The sequence below is a fragment of the Sceloporus undulatus genome, chromosome 4 (assembly GCF_019175285.1).
Source record: "Sceloporus undulatus isolate JIND9_A2432 ecotype Alabama chromosome 4, SceUnd_v1.1, whole genome shotgun sequence".
Classification (NCBI taxonomy): Eukaryota; Metazoa; Chordata; class Lepidosauria; order Squamata; family Phrynosomatidae; genus Sceloporus; species Sceloporus undulatus.
Window position 1 is genome coordinate 71,062,363 of NC_056525.1, and position 17,145 is coordinate 71,079,507.

General features: G+C 40.9%; 2 protein-coding genes across 2 annotated transcripts; one reads left to right on the top strand and one right to left on the bottom strand.

Moving 5' to 3' along the window:
- Positions 1-28: 28 nt before the first annotated feature.
- On the top strand, positions 29-6,930 carry SNAPC2 (small nuclear RNA activating complex polypeptide 2). The gene is made up of 5 exons (XM_042464025.1): positions 29-312; positions 2,012-2,125; positions 2,204-2,272; positions 3,050-3,317; positions 6,294-6,930. The coding sequence occupies exons 1-5, from the start codon at positions 130-132 to the stop codon at positions 6,701-6,703; spliced, it is 1,044 nt and encodes a 347-aa protein (XP_042319959.1). The 5' UTR covers positions 29-129; the 3' UTR covers positions 6,704-6,930.
- Positions 6,931-7,222: 292 nt separating this feature from the next.
- PIF1 (PIF1 5'-to-3' DNA helicase) lies at positions 7,223-16,646 on the bottom strand. The gene is made up of 11 exons (XM_042464024.1): positions 15,623-16,646; positions 14,754-14,879; positions 14,428-14,581; positions 13,483-13,597; positions 13,291-13,397; positions 11,731-11,870; positions 10,945-11,051; positions 10,041-10,128; positions 9,203-9,348; positions 8,374-8,565; positions 7,223-8,022 (listed from the first exon to the last, which is right to left on the bottom strand). Exons 1-11 carry the CDS (start codon positions 15,738-15,740, stop codon positions 7,978-7,980), a joined length of 1,338 nt encoding a protein of 445 aa, XP_042319958.1. The 5' UTR covers positions 15,741-16,646; the 3' UTR covers positions 7,223-7,977.
- Positions 16,647-17,145: the final 499 nt, after the last annotated feature.

The following is a 17,145-nucleotide window of genomic DNA, read 5'->3' on the forward strand; positions in this document are numbered from 1 at the left end:
GTCATGCCGCCCTTGTGCGTCAAGCGTCATCACCGTGCGACGCTGTGCGTGTGTCGCGCATACTCAAGATGGCGGCCAAGGTGCTTTAGTTCGAGGGATTTCAGGGCAGGCTGAGGGGGAGAAGCCAATATGAAGCCGCCGTCGAGGCTGCGTTCGGCCCCTGCTCGCTACCGACTGGGCTCCGCTCCCCGGGTTTGGAGCGACCGAGAGAAGCGGCGCCTCCTTCAGGCGCTGAGGGCTCAAGCTCAGGCTCCGGGTTCGCTGCGGCCGGAGCTGCTGAAGAAGTACCTGCCTTCGAAGGAGGAAGGCGAAGTGAGTTGGAAGATGGAAGGCTGGGTTCGCTTGTGGCCACGAGGCGTCCTCCTTTTCCAGGACGTGTCCTACATTTGAGCCTTCTGACCAGGAGGAATTCCAAAATGCCCTCCCTTTGAAGCCTCACTGAGACGGATGAGTTTGCATTTCTGTTCAGGGTGACCAAAGGCCCTCTTTTCCCAAGACACTTCCTACACATATCCGTCCAGAGCATGGCTTTGTTATAGCAGTGAAGCAAATAGTAAACCATATGAAGTAAATCAGAAAGTAGCTAGCAATAGCAATAGCAGCTTCATTGTGGTGGAGTCTCCCTCCTTGGAGGTCTTTAAGCAGAGGCTGGATGGCCATCTGTCGGGGATGCTTTGAGTGAGAGTTCCTGCATGGCAGAAGGGGGCTGGACTGGGTGGCCCTTGCGGTCCCTTCCACGTCTACGAGTCTATGACTTATATACCACTTCATGCCACCTAAGCAGTCTCTCAGCTTTATCACACTAGCGAGATCCCACAGGAAAAGGGGAGTTTAAAGGAGAGTTACATTAAATTTGAATGTAAACAGAACCCATGAATTCGGGAAGTTCATCACACCGAATTGCTGTTAATTTACCCAAAGTAAAAAGCTGCCGTTTTTAACTTTGGTTTAACTTCACATTATTTCATGTTAACAGTGACGTCGTGTGATAAACTTTAGATATTTCTGGGTTTTCTCCCAATTTAACTCTCCTTTAAATCCCGTTTTCCCTGCAGGATCTCGCTAGTGTGATAAACTCCCCTAAGCGGTTTACAACTGTAAGCTAATTGCCCCAAACAAGCTGGGTACTGATTTTAGCAACCTCTGAAGGATGCAGGAATGAGTCGACCCTGAGCCCTTGGCTGGGATTGAACTCACAGCCTTATGGTTTGTGAGTGAGTAGCTGCAGTACAGGCATTTAACCACTGCTCCACCAGGGCTCTTAATACTGGCAGTCTTTTGTTTATAACAGATCATTAACGAACTGCTTCTTAATACAGTAGAAATGTCCCTTAGAGCAAGCAAGGTCTGGAAACCATGTCCTATGAGGAACAGTTTAGGAAGCTGGGTATGTTTAGCCTAGAGAAAAGGTTAAGAAGTGACATGATAGCCATGTTTAAATATTTGAGAGGATGTCATATGGAAAATGAAGCAAGCTTGTGTTCTGTAGCTCCAGAAACTAGGGCAATAGCAAGTACATTTCTATTCACATGTAGTTGGCTGAGCGGCTTCCGGGTGTCTTGGGGCTTTGCGGCTTCAAAATCCTGTGCCCAGAAGCCAGCTTTTACAGTGGTCTGGCCCTTAGTTGGATTAAGCTCTTGCAGGTGCTTTGCAGGTTTGGGTTACATTTAGGGATGCTAGCATAAATAAACATCCACAAGAGCTGTGTCATATTCTTTATAAACATAAAATGTAGCGTTTGGTCTGATGTGTCACCACCTTTAAATGAAATGCGTGTCCCTTGTTAGCCAAACAAGCTTCATTAATGGTGATATGGGAGCATTATAATTATTTTTCATGAGAGCGCAGCAGAATAGATGTGACAAAGTATAAACACTATTCATACTTCATTGTTTTTTTCTCATCTTTGTGTTTGTTGGGAGAATTACAAGTTTTAGTGTTTTGTGAAAGTAGGCTAACCCTGTTTTTAAAACACTTCAAATATTGTGACTAAATTGTGCTGATATTGCAGATCATGGAATTTGTGGATCTACTGAAAGAACGTGTGGCAAGAGAAGCAGTCAAGGACCAGTATCGATACCGTCAGAGTAAACAGAAGGATGCACCAATTCCAGCACCTATTGAGGTACAGAAGGGGTAAGCATAGGTAAGGAATTATGGCTTAAATAGTCTAAAAGATAGTCATATCTCCATTTGTTTCTAGGTGTGGACTGAGTTAGCTGAGAAATTAACAGGATGCCTTGAGGATGCTGTGACAGCTGCTTTTTCCCAGGTAAAAATAGTGTACCTTATGTGATCTTACCAAGATTGATATTAAATACAGTGTGGGGTAGTGGTTTGAGTGTTGGATGATGATTCTGGAGACCAGTGTTTGATTCCCAACTCAGTCATAAAACCCATTGGATGACCTTGGGCAAGTCACACTCATTCAGCCTCAGGGGAGGGAAACTTCATCTGAATAAATCTTGCCAAGAAAACCCCATGATAGGTTTGCCTTAGGGTCATCATAAGTCAGAGATGACTTGAAGGCACACAACAACAACAAAGGATGCAAACCAAATCATACTAGCTTTCAGGGTCCAGTGGGTTCTTCACCAGTCAAAGAAAGTAAAAAAACATCATACAGGGGAAGAAAAGTAACAATGTTAAGATAACATATTTGCATTTTGCTTGATACTTGCTTAAGGTGGTCTTGAGGGAGGTTCGATTCAGAGGACTGGGAACAAAAGCAGTAAAAGAAATGCAATAAAATTTCCTTTTCCTTTAGCAGCAATAAAGTACTTCCTTTTGAAATCTAAGTCTGTTTCTTACCCTTTGTGAGACTACAAGTCATTTCATTGACAGTCTCTTAAGGTTGCAAAAAGTTACTTTGTTGCTACCAGCAGAGAAGGAAGTTTTATGGCATTTCTTTTACTGCCTCTGATAAATAAATGTATTAGTACAAAGTGTATTTTGGATTCTTATTCAGAAAATCGCTGACTGCTTAGAACTGGTAGTGCCCTTTGTGCAGGGGAATGTTTACTGTTATCTGTGTATATCCACTCATTAGGCTTTGACAATTGCATCTGCTGAGCCAATCTGCTTCCTCCATTCTGTGCCCCCAAAGCCTGTGGAAGCCAAAAACACTAGATGTTCGTCACCAACTCTTCATAACAAGAATAAATCAAATGAAGAAACTCAGGAAACAGCTATGTCATCAAATTTGGGGGAACCAGCCCCTGTGGAAAACGGTGGATTTCAAGTAGACTTCGAAAAGATTTACAAGTACCTCTCTGTGATCTCACGTGGATCTAAAGCACCAGAACTTACACCAGGTGGTAAGTTACGGTTTTTCCAATCATGAGCGGAAAGACTAGGCAATTGCTTTTTGTTATTGTGGGACTTTAAGTAAACTCCAACTTATGGCAACCCTATAATGGGGGAGGGGTTTGGCAAGACTTATTCAGAGGCAGTTTAATGAGAAAGTGTGATTTGCCCACGGTCACTTGGTGGATTTCCATTACGAAGTGCATATGCTGTGCTTCATAAGATTAAGCAATCTAAAAATATTACTCTTAGGTCTGGGTAGTCATATTTCATTACACAAAGGTCATGAGGAAAGATGGAAGCACATTTCCATAGCAGCAGCTATGTTTTTAAGCCATGGTTTGTCACTACACTTCCACATAATGGTCAGGAAACCCCACATTTTTAGTTAATGGAAAAGAGACTGGGTTTGGGTCAGGCTTCACCATAGATTCATAGAATCGTAGAGTTGGAAGAGACCACAAGGGCCATCCAGTCCAACCATACATCAGGCAAACTCAAACTCGTTGGAGTTACTAGGTCTTTAATCATGACTGATTTTGAGGAGTCTACTGTTATGACTAAAGTCTTTCACACTGTTTGATACCACTTTGAATTGCCAAGACTGTACCCTTTAGAATTCTGGGAACTGTTGTTTTCTGAAGTATTTAAAAAACTGCCAGGTCCCAGGATTCCATAAAATGCAGCCATGACAGTTAAAAACTGCTATAACTCTGGTGCAAAAGAGACCTAAATCTGGATCCTACACTAGAGTATCACTGGAGCTTTGAATCTTTTTGTACTAGACATTTTCATCTATCTAGAAGTTTTAATCATTTAGTGTTAACAGCAACATAACAGTTAAATAAAAAAAAGGAGCATTGGATTCTATCTGTGAGATGTTCATTTCCAGTGGAAAGGGTCAAACATCCTGGAACTTTGGGATGCTTCTCCCACTTGCCCCAATAGGCAAGACAAAGATCTAAAGGGGCCCTCCCCTTGTAGCCACATGGGGGAAATTCACTTGCCCAAAGGAATACAGGCCTGGTGGGGAAAAGGAGCAAAAATTAACAACTAACCATAGCCAACATAACAGTAACAGAGGGTAAAAGCAGAGACATCCCATAGAAATCAGGAGCCTGGAATCTTTGCTGCATGGGGAACATGGGGCCCTTGAGTCCTTGGTGAATCCAGGTCGGTCAACCCTTATACTAAACCCTTATACTACTGGAAATGAATGTCACACAGGTAGGATCCAACATTCTCTGTCTCAGTAGATAAGGGTGGAACATCCTGGAACTTGGGACATGTGAAAGCTACCCTCTCTAAAGAGGATGTAGGATAAATACTATAGGGTTGCATTACCTGCTTTTGGACTCACCTTCTGAATGCAGCCTCTGCCTTTTCAAAGGTGTCCAGTTTGTAATACTTGACATAGGTGGAAAGGAACTTCTAGGTGACTGCCCTACAGATTTCCACCAGTGGAGCGCTAGTAGCCCATTCTACTGTTGTGGCTGCCCTTCTGGTGGAATGCGCTACAGTACTGGTAGGGGGGGTGGAGCAGACTACGATGCAGGACTTGATTCACCTGCTTACAGTAGATGTGGAGACCATCTTTCCCATGGTCCATGGTTGAAATTAAATGTTCTTCAAAGGACCGGAATCTTCTGGTTCTTGTTAAGTAAATTTGGATGGCCCTCTTCACGTTGAGAGTGTGCCATATCTTTTCCAATTCCTTGGCCAATCACAGGCAGAAAAAATGGAATAATTAACTGTATTCTGTGGAATTGACCTTGGGGAGAGAATCACTGAGTCTAGTCTGATCATGCAGAGGTCCTTCCAAATCAAGAAATGCTCCCAATTCCAAACCCTTACATGCTGAAGTGATGGCCATGAGTAATAATAATAATGATGATGATGATGATGATGATGACATATTTATTTCTTACCCACCTCTCCCCATGGATTGAGGTGGGGAGCAACAAATCAGCAATTACGGCCAGCCCTTAGTATCCATGTGGGTTTCTTTCTGGAACCACTACAGATGAAAAAAAAAATGCAGGACCTCAAGTCCTATGGTTTTCAATAGTATCATGTGTGCACACAGCCATTTTGCTGCTGCCATGTGCACGCACAGCCATTGGGGCAATGCGGCTTGCCATCTGTATATGCTTAAACTATTAAATGCCACTAGGTAGATAATTATGTCTTGGGGGGCTGCAATAACAGTTAAAACATATTAATTAGAACATGCAACAGTTTAAGAGGACAAATAAGATATACACATTTTAAAGCAGTCTATTTTGCCAACCTAGTCCTGGCTAACTGGATTAAATGTCCACCAGAGGATCTGAGCGGAAGGCAATCCTGTAGGTAACCTGGATCCAAAACCATGTAGTATCTTGCCCAGAAATTGATTGACAGCTAGTGGAGTGATATTAAGATTGGTGTAATAAGTTCACTCTTGGATGACCCAGTAAACGTCTAGTTACTGTGTTCTGCAGAGCAGAAGTCCAGTGTTGAGGTTACCAGTGCATGCTCTACCATCTTTAGGTCATCCAGCTGTAGGTAGGGGTGTAGCTGGTATATCAGCCAAAGCTGATAGATGCAATGGACAAGAGTGCTTACTAACTGAGCTGTCATTTGGAGCACCAGATACAGAAGCACTTTAACAAAGTAAAGTGTTGATATAGTTGGAACGAAGCAGGAAGGTTTTCTAGATAAGTAAGAGTGGTTGCTGATTACTTTGTGGTGTAAAAGATGCTATAAGTTACACTTCATTTCAAGTTCTTGAAGTTTAACTGTTTATACTGAAAGCTATTCAAAACCTCTAATATAAAATACTGTTTTTTTAATGTTCACCATTTCATGTGAAGAAATACACCACTCTTTGCCACAGCTGCTGTACAGGAGTTGAAACAAACCTATAATAAAATGTATTTTCTGCCAGATTAAGTAGCTAACCCTCATTTCCCCCCCCCCCTCTATGTTTTGCTTGTTTTCTGTAGAGTCAGCTGTGCTCCTAGATTTGTTATTGTCACTACAAGAAGAGTTGGGATGCTTAGACTTTAAAAAGCTGGAGAATCATATGTACAAATGCTATTTGGAGTTAAATGGACACTACACAGAGAAAAGCAGAACACAAGCAGAGGCCAGCCCATCTGTAAACAATGGTAAAGACTCATGTGACGAACTTTTCCATATGCATCCAGAAACCAGCTGCCTTCAAGAGCAAGAGGGTACTAATTCTCTTGCCTCTTCCAAAGGTGATGAAACACCATCATCTGTTATCAATTGGAAGACTCTGGGTATCTGCCCTTTGAATTCATTCATGTTTCCGTTGGATCTTTTGGCACAGAAAGGAGAAACTGCTGAAACTGTTCCCCCATGCAGTCTCTGCACAGGCACAAAACTTTAATGTGTGAGGCTCCAAGACCACGGAGAAGGAGAAACTGTTGACCGAAGGAAAGTGCATTCTGTGCTACACATGCCTGAAAAAACTTGTATTTAAGTCTTCTCACAGGTGTTCTGAAATAGCCCTTACTCGTACAGGGATCATAGTCTCCTCATGCCAGTATTAAGTAGCCTGATCTGTTTTTTACACCTTTGTTTAATGTCAATAAATAAACTGTGTTCTTACCTTAATGTTTTCCCTCCATTTTACCAGTTGCTTTTAATTGCAGAATCCTAGCCTTGAGGGTTCCTGTTGAGTTGGTCTACTAGTTTCATATGTTGTTAGTTTAGTTACGGAAATTTTACTTCAAAGTACTGCTTTTAAAATATTTTCTTGTTTTAGGCAACATTATGATGAGAGCATCAAAAAAGATAATCTTGCAAAGTATTATCCATTGTTACAACTGAGCTGAAGCATGTAATTTTTTAAAATTACCATCCTAGTGGGAGATAATCATCCCATGATGTAACAGTCAAATATAAATTACGGTATGATAAAATATTTTATTAACAGTTGTGTTCATCACCCTGTCTCAATGATATTTACAGGGGAGAAGAGAATACACATTTAGCAATACCATACAATGTGACTTAATTAGCAGCTGGTTTCAAACACATTATTCAGATTTGGGGAAATACATTGAACTTGCTTCATTCACATGATGTTTTGACAAGCAACATAGGAGTCCATAGATTAATTTGTGTTACAATTACCATGACTATCTTTTTCCCACTTGTCTATCATCTAACAGATTTGTTAATAGTGTTGTCCATCACTCCTGAGAAGCTATGTAACATAAGATCCATAAAAGCAGTACAGATGACTGTTTAAACAAAGGTGTTTTGGTTGTTTGTGGTCACTTCTCTGCCTTAAAAGCTATTTGGTAGACTCTCCTGTGGCACTTCAAAGAAATATCTAATTCCTATCTGTTTGTTCAATAGTGCCAAAGACTTAAATGAGACATAGTAGCAAAATGATGGATATTCTGTTAGAAGAGCTTCAAATAAGACTCACCTCCATCTCTAGCAAACTACTTTTTATGACACTTGGATTGTTTAATTATGAAAAATGGTATCCCACTTTTATTTGCTGTTAAAGAAGGAGGAAGTCTGAGCTGGCAAGCTTGAAAACCTACATATTGATGATCAGTAGGAAAAGTTGTTTCCCACGTGTCATTGTAGCCTGTTTAATAAAAAGGACAAAGGAAAATAGTGCCCAGAATTTTCAGCCCACATAGTTCAGGTACCTTCTATGTTTTCTTTGTTGACTTGAATGCAAAAACCCTAGAAAGAAAGAAAAAATGTACATGAAGTCACATCCCATGTTGCCCCAAAAGAAGTATTTCAGCTATTTAGAAGGAACACTGGCGTTCCACTATTTTATCTCTTAAAGGGCTGACCTGTAGCGTTTACTGCACTCTATAGAGTATGTAAGAAAAGAAGCTCTGTAATTGTTGAAAACTTCAGACCAGATTCCTATCAAGAGCATGTGGCATTTCTTGTGTGTTGATGGACAGACATTAGACTGCAATGCCATTTGTTAGCCCTGCTTCAGTCTCCTGTAATGCCCATTATACCATAGTTTATACAGGAGCATAGTGATTAGAACAGCCTGATGACAGATTATCACATTACCTGAGTAAGAAATTTGTCTCTTCTTAGTTGTCTGTAGAACTGTAATACATATGGATTAGCTCTCACTACCTTAGGATCAAAATCCAGAACACGGAGACCCAAAAGACTGCGTGCTCGAGAAAGTGCTACGTAAGCCTGCCCATATTCAAAGACACGAGCCAGGGATATCTCAGCACAGTCCAGAGACATACCCTAGTAGAGGAAAGAGATAACAGTAAAGGAGTAAATAGCCAATGAAATAGGTCAGGAATATGATTATCACTACAGTAGTAACAGTAAAGAACCTAGATAGACTATGTATTTGGGGCATAATGCAGCTTAGAGATATTTTATCACAAGGTTGCTTATTGAGCAGTAGCAGTTTTAACTTTTAGCTTTCTCTATCGACCCTCTATAACAGAAAGCACATATTCATCCGTAAAAGGACCACATTTTTCTAGGACTACCATAGGTTCAAAAACCCAATGTATTTTAAAAGACCAGCCACAATACCACTCCAGATGCAGTGAAATATATCCCTGAAATTCCAAGTTATATTTCATGCATCTGATGAAATAGTCTACAGTTTCTATATTTTGTGAGCCGCTTGGAGTCCCAGTGTGCAAGAAAGGCAGGACGTAAAGTGGTGGTGGTGGTTTGCTGGCTTTGGTATAGGTTTTCTTTCCACACATTATAAAGAGGAAAAGGCCTCTCTAAAGCTTGATTAATATCAGAACTTGACATTTTTAACTTCACACTTTTTCCTTTGGCTCAGTCAATTGCTGGATGCAGCCTGCAATAATTTTTCTGAAATTGAATTTGGCCTGTTGGCTGAAAGAAGTTCACTAACCTGGCTCTTGTGGATGGAAATGGCCCAGGCAAGTTTCAGGGGCAGTTGCTGGCGACTCAGACAGGTTCCTGCTGGTCCTTTTAAAACCCATCGTTCCATTCCAACAACGTCCGTGACACCGCACAAAAACCTCACTTTTGGCAGGCCTGTAGGAGGGGAAATAGCTCAAACTACTCATAGCTAGGAGCAGGATTCCCAACTATCATATTTCTTGGGAAACCAGAAGTAGAAACACTTGAAATAGGTCTGCATTCAGCTGGAACTTACAGAACAGCAGCTCAATGACAGTAAAAGCAGGACAATGAGTGTAGAAACTATATTTTTGGTAGCTGTGTCACAAAGAAGAGAAGTAAGTGATCAACTATTTCATCCTTGTATGTGAGGAAGAGTAATTACAGTATTTTTCTTCTTACTGCTGGAGATAATGAATATACCACTTCTCCCAGAATTCAAACATCCTGAAATGTTATATAGGAATTACTCTGTGGAGAAAAACATGTGGAGTTTTGTGCAAAAAAGGGTTTGTTTGTTTTTAGCAGTTTAATTTGCAGAAACTTGTTTTCTGTGTAGTAAACAATTCCTTTGCACTACTTCAGGACATCTGATGCTAAGAGAAAATGGCTCAGAATTCTCATAGATCTATTATTCTTATGAGGTTTTCAACTGTTGAGAAATTCATTTTTCAACCTGGGGGCGAATTATGAATATTCTTTTCATACCTATCACAAAGTAGAGATGTTCACAATAATCAACTTCTAAAGGAACAGTTCAGAGACCAATAGACATCAACTACACCCAGACAATACTCTGAAGTGTGCTTGTTGGAAAAGAAACTAACCTCTTCTTTCCATTTCAAATCCAGTCACAACACCACGAGCCCCATTCACCAGACCCCTGGACACATCAAGATTCTTTGTAAGCATCACCTAGTGAAAGAAATGTAGATGTCACACAGGAAGACATATTGCTTTCCCCTGCTAGCATCCTCAGCAGAATCTAAACCTGTCACTGACAGCAGTGTCCCTTCTCCCAAAATTCTTGGTGACAGGGAAGTATCTTGGAGGAGCTCAACTATTTCAGTATAACTATTATAGTCAATAATTCTGTGTGCCATGTGGTAAGGGGTATCTCCCAGAGCCTCCCAAAGTAGAATGCTGTTTGGCCTGAAAAGAGCAGTTAGGTTTCCAGAGATGAAATGGTTTCTATCCACTCAGCTAATCCACTCAGCTAATACATTCATACCAAGAAGCTGTAAGTCAGGTTGGGGAACTTTCTGCCCTCTGAATGGTTTGGACTTTTAACCCCTTAAGCCCCCATTCCCAGCATGGCCAGTGATAAAGGACTGTAGGAATTTTAGTTTAGATTCTCCATCCCTGCAATGCATGGTGCTAACCAACCACATATTTATCATATAGGAACCAACATTAACAAGAGTAACTGGATCAGTATGGAGCATATATAAAAAGTCCACAGATCTGCTGCTCTTACAGTCTGAACTGCAGTTTTGTGGATGTACAGTTACAGGCTTTCAGACTGATCATATAAAGGGTGCTTGTAACAGATTACAATATTCAGCTTGCCTGCTCTTAATATGATACCGTCAGTATTTGTTTGTTAGCACCAGAAGGGAAATATAATGCTAGGATGAAAAACAGAGAAACACCTCTTTGGGTACAGCCAAATCCTCTTGCGAATATTAAAATTACCTCTAGCTCCAGCAGAACTTAACAGTATTTGCTCACCTGAGCACCTTGCTTGAGTTCAATAATGCTGCTCACAGGACACTGTGCATCAATGGTTTTCACCAATGTAGGATCACTATCCACTGCTTTGAAGGACCTTTGCTCTCCTGAAAAGATAGGCTCAGAGGTAAGAATTTACAGCACTTTTACTCAAGGGGTGAGTAATTGTGTTGTTGAACTGTATTTCTGGATGCCCTATCCAGTATAGTCAATCATCAGGAATCATGAGAGCTGCAGTTCATTTAAATCTGAAAAACAATAGTTGTCCATTCATGGTTTACTACTTACTATCTTTTGAAAGTGCTTCTTTCCTAACTTTTGTCCTAATACTAAATTACTTGTAAGGAATTCCATCCTTTTACAGTCTCAGGTTGCAATGAAGTCCAGGTATTAGACATAATAGGCTCTACATGGCACACCTGAAGCGTAAAACAACATCTCCCAGAATTACAAATGGGAGGTATCATATTACATATTCCCTATTCCAGCCACAGATTTGTGGCTTTTGGGTAGTAACAACAGAGCTAATCCCCCTTTGCCTCTGCTGAATCTACGAATCTTCTCATTACCCTACCAAACACAGGTGAAGGAATCCCAGGACAAGCAAGTTCATTACCAGTGGAGGGCATTGTCTGATTCTAGGCTAATGTCTCACAGTGCTGTCTCATTCAGAAAGAAAAAGGCATGGAATACACCCCAGTGCTGGCTCCCATCATCTGCAGGTCCTCCCACAGCAAGAGGTCCCTCTCTCACCTAAGTCTTTTGAACGAAAGGCCTATTTCTCACCAGGTAACTGCTGCAACTGTTTAGTGTTTGTGAGCTCCACATCATCCTTGTGGGTGCACAACCGGGTAGCTAGGATTCCATCTCTCTCCACCCTGTGCGTAGCTGTTTGAGTCAGCTGTCTGGTGACATCTTCTGTGCATCTAGCAGGAAGTCACAGGGATATTTAAACATTAAGAGAGCCCAAAGATGTTGATCAAAAATACCACAGATTATCTGCTAACCTTGTGTATCTTGAGATGGTTGGCAAAGCTACCCTAATACAAGCATGGGCAAACTGCAGCCTGAAGGCCACATATGACACCCAGTATGCTTCATCTGATTCACATACCCTCATCCACCTCAAATTTTTCACCCTGAATTTATTTTTACCTCAAATGACTTAAATTGTCCCTAAATGGTGCTAGCCAGCCACACATTTATCAGACAGAAACCAGTATTAATTGAACAGCAGTAACTAAAGCTATAAAAGGATTTTATGGAACTGCTGCTCTGACATAACTTGTGACTAACACAGTGGGGAAAAATCTTCTATATAACTTTTTTAACACTTTCCCTGAGAAACCAATGGAGATGCAAAAGCTTGCAACATGTATTTTGTGCATTTTGGTTGTCCCAGTGAAAGTATCACTGTTTTATGGATTTTGGATATTGTTGTACTTTGCTACATAGGCAACATGGCTACCCCTGACTGTATCATCAAAACATATAGACCAAACTTGACTGTATTTACTAACGTTAGTAGTAAATTCTAAAAAAAACAAACCTATAATTATCGGATACAGTGCTTCTAACTACCCTCTTTGTTAAAGAAGTCCATTTGCTCAAGCTAGCCTTCCCCATCATGCTGCCCTTCCAATGTGTTGGATTCCAATCCCCATCATCCTCAACTAGCCACCTGATATGCACAGCTTGGAAGAAACTAATTGTACTTAAAATTTTTTCCCCAGTAACAAAGATATGATTGATTCTATTACACTATAACTAGCTTGACAAGGGATATCTTCATACCTTTTGTGATATAATTGTAACATTTTAGTTACTTTTGTAACTAAGGGGTATTGCCTCACTAAATGATGGAAAGAGGAATATTACATGGTTCAGGTGTTGACTCATGCTGTGCCTTGTGCTACCACATGCTCCACAGAATGATATCAGAAGCTTCTAGCACTCAGAAAAGTTTTTGAAGTAACTATTTAAGTTACTTTTGAGAAATGGGGAGCACAACCTAACTACTGTAGTTTGGGGACCTTGGCCCTGTGACTGTAACTATTTTAATGGAAGATTGTGGGAGTTGCAGTCCAAAAAAATAACTTTTCCAAGCTCCAACAATTTTTTTTTCAAAGTACAGAATATACATACTGTACTTCAGTCAGTGTCATAAATTAAAAGCAATTACTAGAGACCACTGAAGCAGGTCATTCAGTGTTCTCTCTTGACAAAAGCACTCAGCATTTAGTATTCAGCCAAGGAGAGAGAGAAGAAGCAGACACAGGTAATTTCACTCCAAGAGGTTAGACCTTTAAGCTAGTGACTTTAGGGAAGGGGGATATGGCATCTCACCTGCCAAGGCGGACCATATTTAGAAGAGAAATGAACTCTCTGTCAGTCTGTCTCCGTACCTCTGTCAGCTCCATGTTCAAGTGGATGCACTTCCGCCAGCTTTTTGCCTGTGAAAAAATACCCTGGTTTTAAAATGTAGATCAGTTGAGGGCAAAGTATATACAGTATTGAGAAGTAGGATCAGCAGAATACCTGGAAGCAGAATTTGGGTTGCTCAGTGGCTTTGGTGACTGGAGGCAGTTGCAAGAAGTCCCCACAGATGATGAGCTGGATTCCTCCAAATGGATCCTCACATTTCCTTACATCTCTATCAGGAAAGCAGAGGGAATGGGCATATACTTTAACAGTTGTTTCTACTCTGATCCTAGAGAATAGGTTGCAGTATTCTACAGCCAGCTACAGTAGCAAACTCACTCTTACTGCTGTGCCCTCTACACTTTGTATCTTAGATTAGGTTCAGTGAGGTTACACAGCACACTCCTAATTGTCAATATCCCTTAAATTTCATGCATAAGTCCACAAACCTAAATGCAAGATGCTATGAAAATAATGCTTGCCAGAAACTACAAGGAGCTTCTGAATGCTTTGATAATTGGGAGGTAAGGAAGTGATGTGAAAACCAGAGACATAAGTCAGGTTTTAGACTACACCTTCCAGGATCCCAACTGAATGTGCCCCAAAAAGTGAGTTTTGCAAGCTCTAGAAGGAGGCTGAGAAGAAAATGAGCTTTTTTTGTCTAAAACACCCACAAACCCCCAGCCAGCATAACAGCTGGCCATAATGACAGAGAGAATCTGGATTCAACTGAAACCTAATTGAAAAAGTAACTTGAAAGCTCTGTGTTCTCCACTGAGTAGTCATGCACAAAGCTGTATCAAGAACCTCCTTAGGCAACAGTTATGGTAACTATTCACAGAACCATAGAGTTGGAAAAGACACTTAGGATCATCTAGTCTAGTCCACAATCACTGCAGGAATCAATTGCTAAAGTACCTGTGTAAGGTGAGTCCATCCAACCTCTGATTTAAATTCTACAGTGAATGAGGTTTTGTGTTCTACCCTGTAAATATTTTAAGTCCAAAACAAGTAGGATTTATTGTAAAGGCAAACATAATCCCAGAGAATGTCCTCACACACCTAGCTACTGCCTCCAGTTTATCAAAAAAATCACCCTCCACCATTGAGATCTCATCGATGATCAGACGGCGGCAGTTCAGCCATTGCTGGCGAACACCAGGCCTCTGAGCCAACTCAATGCACTGTGACAGGGGAGCCTTTCCTGAGCCAATTCCTGTAAAGAGATGGAGAACGTATGTTGGTAATATCTCATTGGCAGAGTTTGGGAAGCCCTTAGGATATTCTGGGAGTTGTTATTAAAAAAAAAAAATCCTGCCCCCCCCCCCACAAGCTCTTCTCACCAGTAGGCTCTCTGCCCCCTCCCCAGGGTTCCAACTCCCCAATACCTGCAAAGGCATGGAGGGTGGTGCCACCGATCTGGCAGGCTGCTACTCCCGTGCTGGCGGTAGCATATGTGCCGTTTGGAGGTAGCGAGGCCACAATCCTTTTTAGCAGATAGGATTTTCCAGTACCTTTGGAGAGAAGAGTTGGCTTTAGATGCACACAATCTAGATAACAGTTCAACAGTTTTGCCCCCATGCCACTTTTATGATCCCACAACAAATTCCTATTCAAAAGTGTGCCAAGACCTGGACTGAAGAAGAAAGTCTCCCCATCCACAAGATAGAGATGATCCACCAAAGAGGTTTCTCTTTAAGCTGGAAGGACCTTATGTAACAGTAGGTTTTAACTATAATGCATTTGTTGTACTCTGTAAGATCCCTTGAGTCTTGGCTTTGAGGGAAAAGATAGTCTAAATAAAGATATCTCTCCTTCTTCATACATAGAGATACATGAAGAACAAAGTGAGAGATGGGTTGCTTTAATCCCCAACACTGCCAAGCTAAGAAGAAGATGTCACTGCAAACTCTTCTTTGTGGGAGACTGCAATACTAAACCATGGATAACAACCATCACAGGAAACAGGCCCTGATGATGTTAAAAGAGGCAACCCTTGGTAATGTCATTAAGTACGCTGCATTAAGCATCAACTGCAGTTTCACAGAGTGAGCTATTTAAAAAAAACAACCATGAAATCTACCAAATGAGGAAAACACACAGGCACGTGTGCATGCACACACACAAAGTTTTCAAGACGGCACTCTCGCACTAAGATTCTTTCCCTTGCCCTGAGGACCAGAGACCAAGGGCCAGACCATGAGATCTGAGAACGTAGTGAGACACACTTAAACTCTTCTTGACCCTCTTCTCTCACCAGCACTGCCTGTGAAAAAGACATTCTTCCCACCCAGCACTGCATTTAGCACCATTGACTGCTCTTGGGACAGTGTCGCTCGGGAACACATCGACCACGTTTTCTTCACCTGCCGCATTTCAACCACCTGAAGGGAAGATCCACACAGTGATTCAACACATTCTCCAAAGCACAGGTCAAAACTTCAACTTCATCAAATATGAAAGGCTTATAGATGTACTTTCTGAATTTCTTTTGTATAGCTAGCCACAGGAGGAAAATGCCTCCCTACCAAGAAGATTAAGCCATTTGAATCCCACTTTACCTAAACCAATCTACATTCAAAGAGAATGAGCCTCTCCTACACTCACTGAAGTTGCACATTCTCTCCTAAATCAGGATCTTCTTAACTAGGATATTATTTTTTTATGCTGGACTACATTCTACTACTTCAAGTAAACAATGTTTTTGGTGCATGTATGTTAACCAACCAAGTGCTACGTCTGATCTGTATCTTCTAACTAGTATCATAGCAATTATAGGTCCTGTTCGGTCTTCCTTACACTTGCTGCTAGGAAGGAGATCAGGTGGATGTTCAGCCAACATACATCACATTCAGAAATAAAATACTAATTTAAGCAGAGGTCAGAATCCAGATGCAGTTGAAATTCAACTCCCAGAAGCCCTCACCAGCATTGGCAAAGATGTTGAATGCTGGGAATTTCCATTCAGCCACATCTGGGCTAGTGGACAATTCCCACCCTCCATTCTGGAATGCATTTCTAACCACACATCCATACAATATCCCAGGTTAATTTAAAGTAGCATTAAAAATTATAATGTATAAAGTAATTTTCAGAAGCACTTAATGAGCACATGCCAAGTGAATTTCTGTCCTCGTATTCACCTAACCACAGTATGATCCCAATATCTGGAATCAGCAAGTGTACATGTCAAGGAGGTAGTTTATCTTCAGTGATAGAGTGATCAGTTCTTTTTTTTTTAATTTTATTTTATTATTAAAAAGTACACAATTATACACAATTGCAACAACATCCAAAAAAAAAAAGAAACAAAAAAGAGAAAAAAAATACATAAACAATACATATATAGATATCAACACATACACACTTACACCAAACACACCTCATTCATATATATTCCTACTTATTAAGTATTATAATATTCGTTATAGTGTATTATTCCAAATAAAGAGTAACCTTCAATCTCACTTCTCACACTTTCCTTTCTGTTGAGTCTACTAACTCTTCTCTCTCTTCATCCCTCTGATCTGTTCTCTCACATACCCTCTTCCAGTCCTATCCTATCTATCTACTCTAATCTACCTACACACACCTTCCTCACCTACTTTATCTTCTATCTTCTTCCTTATCATCACCTTGTTACTCTTCATTGGTTAGACACATACCACTCTCTCTCTCTCTTCATTCCTACCAATCTCTCCATTTTGACTTCCTCCTACCTATATTAAATTTGCAGGGCATATGACTTTCTGATACTAACCTTGTCACAAGTGGATCCGA

Excerpts from the sequence above, each read along its gene's own strand:
- SNAPC2 (XM_042464025.1), top strand. The coding sequence starts at position 130 with ATGAAGCCGCCGTCGAGGCTGCGTTCGGCCCCTGCTCGCTACCGACTG. Across the intron at positions 2,126-2,203 it reads CAATTCCAGCACCTATTGAG|GTGTGGACTGAGTTAGCTGA; the intron begins GTACAGAAGGGG and ends ATTTGTTTCTAG. Across the intron at positions 2,273-3,049 it reads TGACAGCTGCTTTTTCCCAG|GCTTTGACAATTGCATCTGC; the intron begins GTAAAAATAGTG and ends TCCACTCATTAG.
- PIF1 (XM_042464024.1), bottom strand. The coding sequence starts at position 15,740 with ATGCGGCAGGTGAAGAAAACGTGGTCGATGTGTTCCCGAGCGACACTG. Across the intron at positions 14,582-14,753 it reads CACCCTCCATGCCTTTGCAG|GAATTGGCTCAGGAAAGGCT; the intron begins GTATTGGGGAGT and ends ATCTCTTTACAG. Across the intron at positions 9,349-10,040 it reads ATTTGAAATGGAAAGAAGAG|GCCTGCCAAAAGTGAGGTTT; the intron begins GTTAGTTTCTTT and ends CCCCTCCTACAG.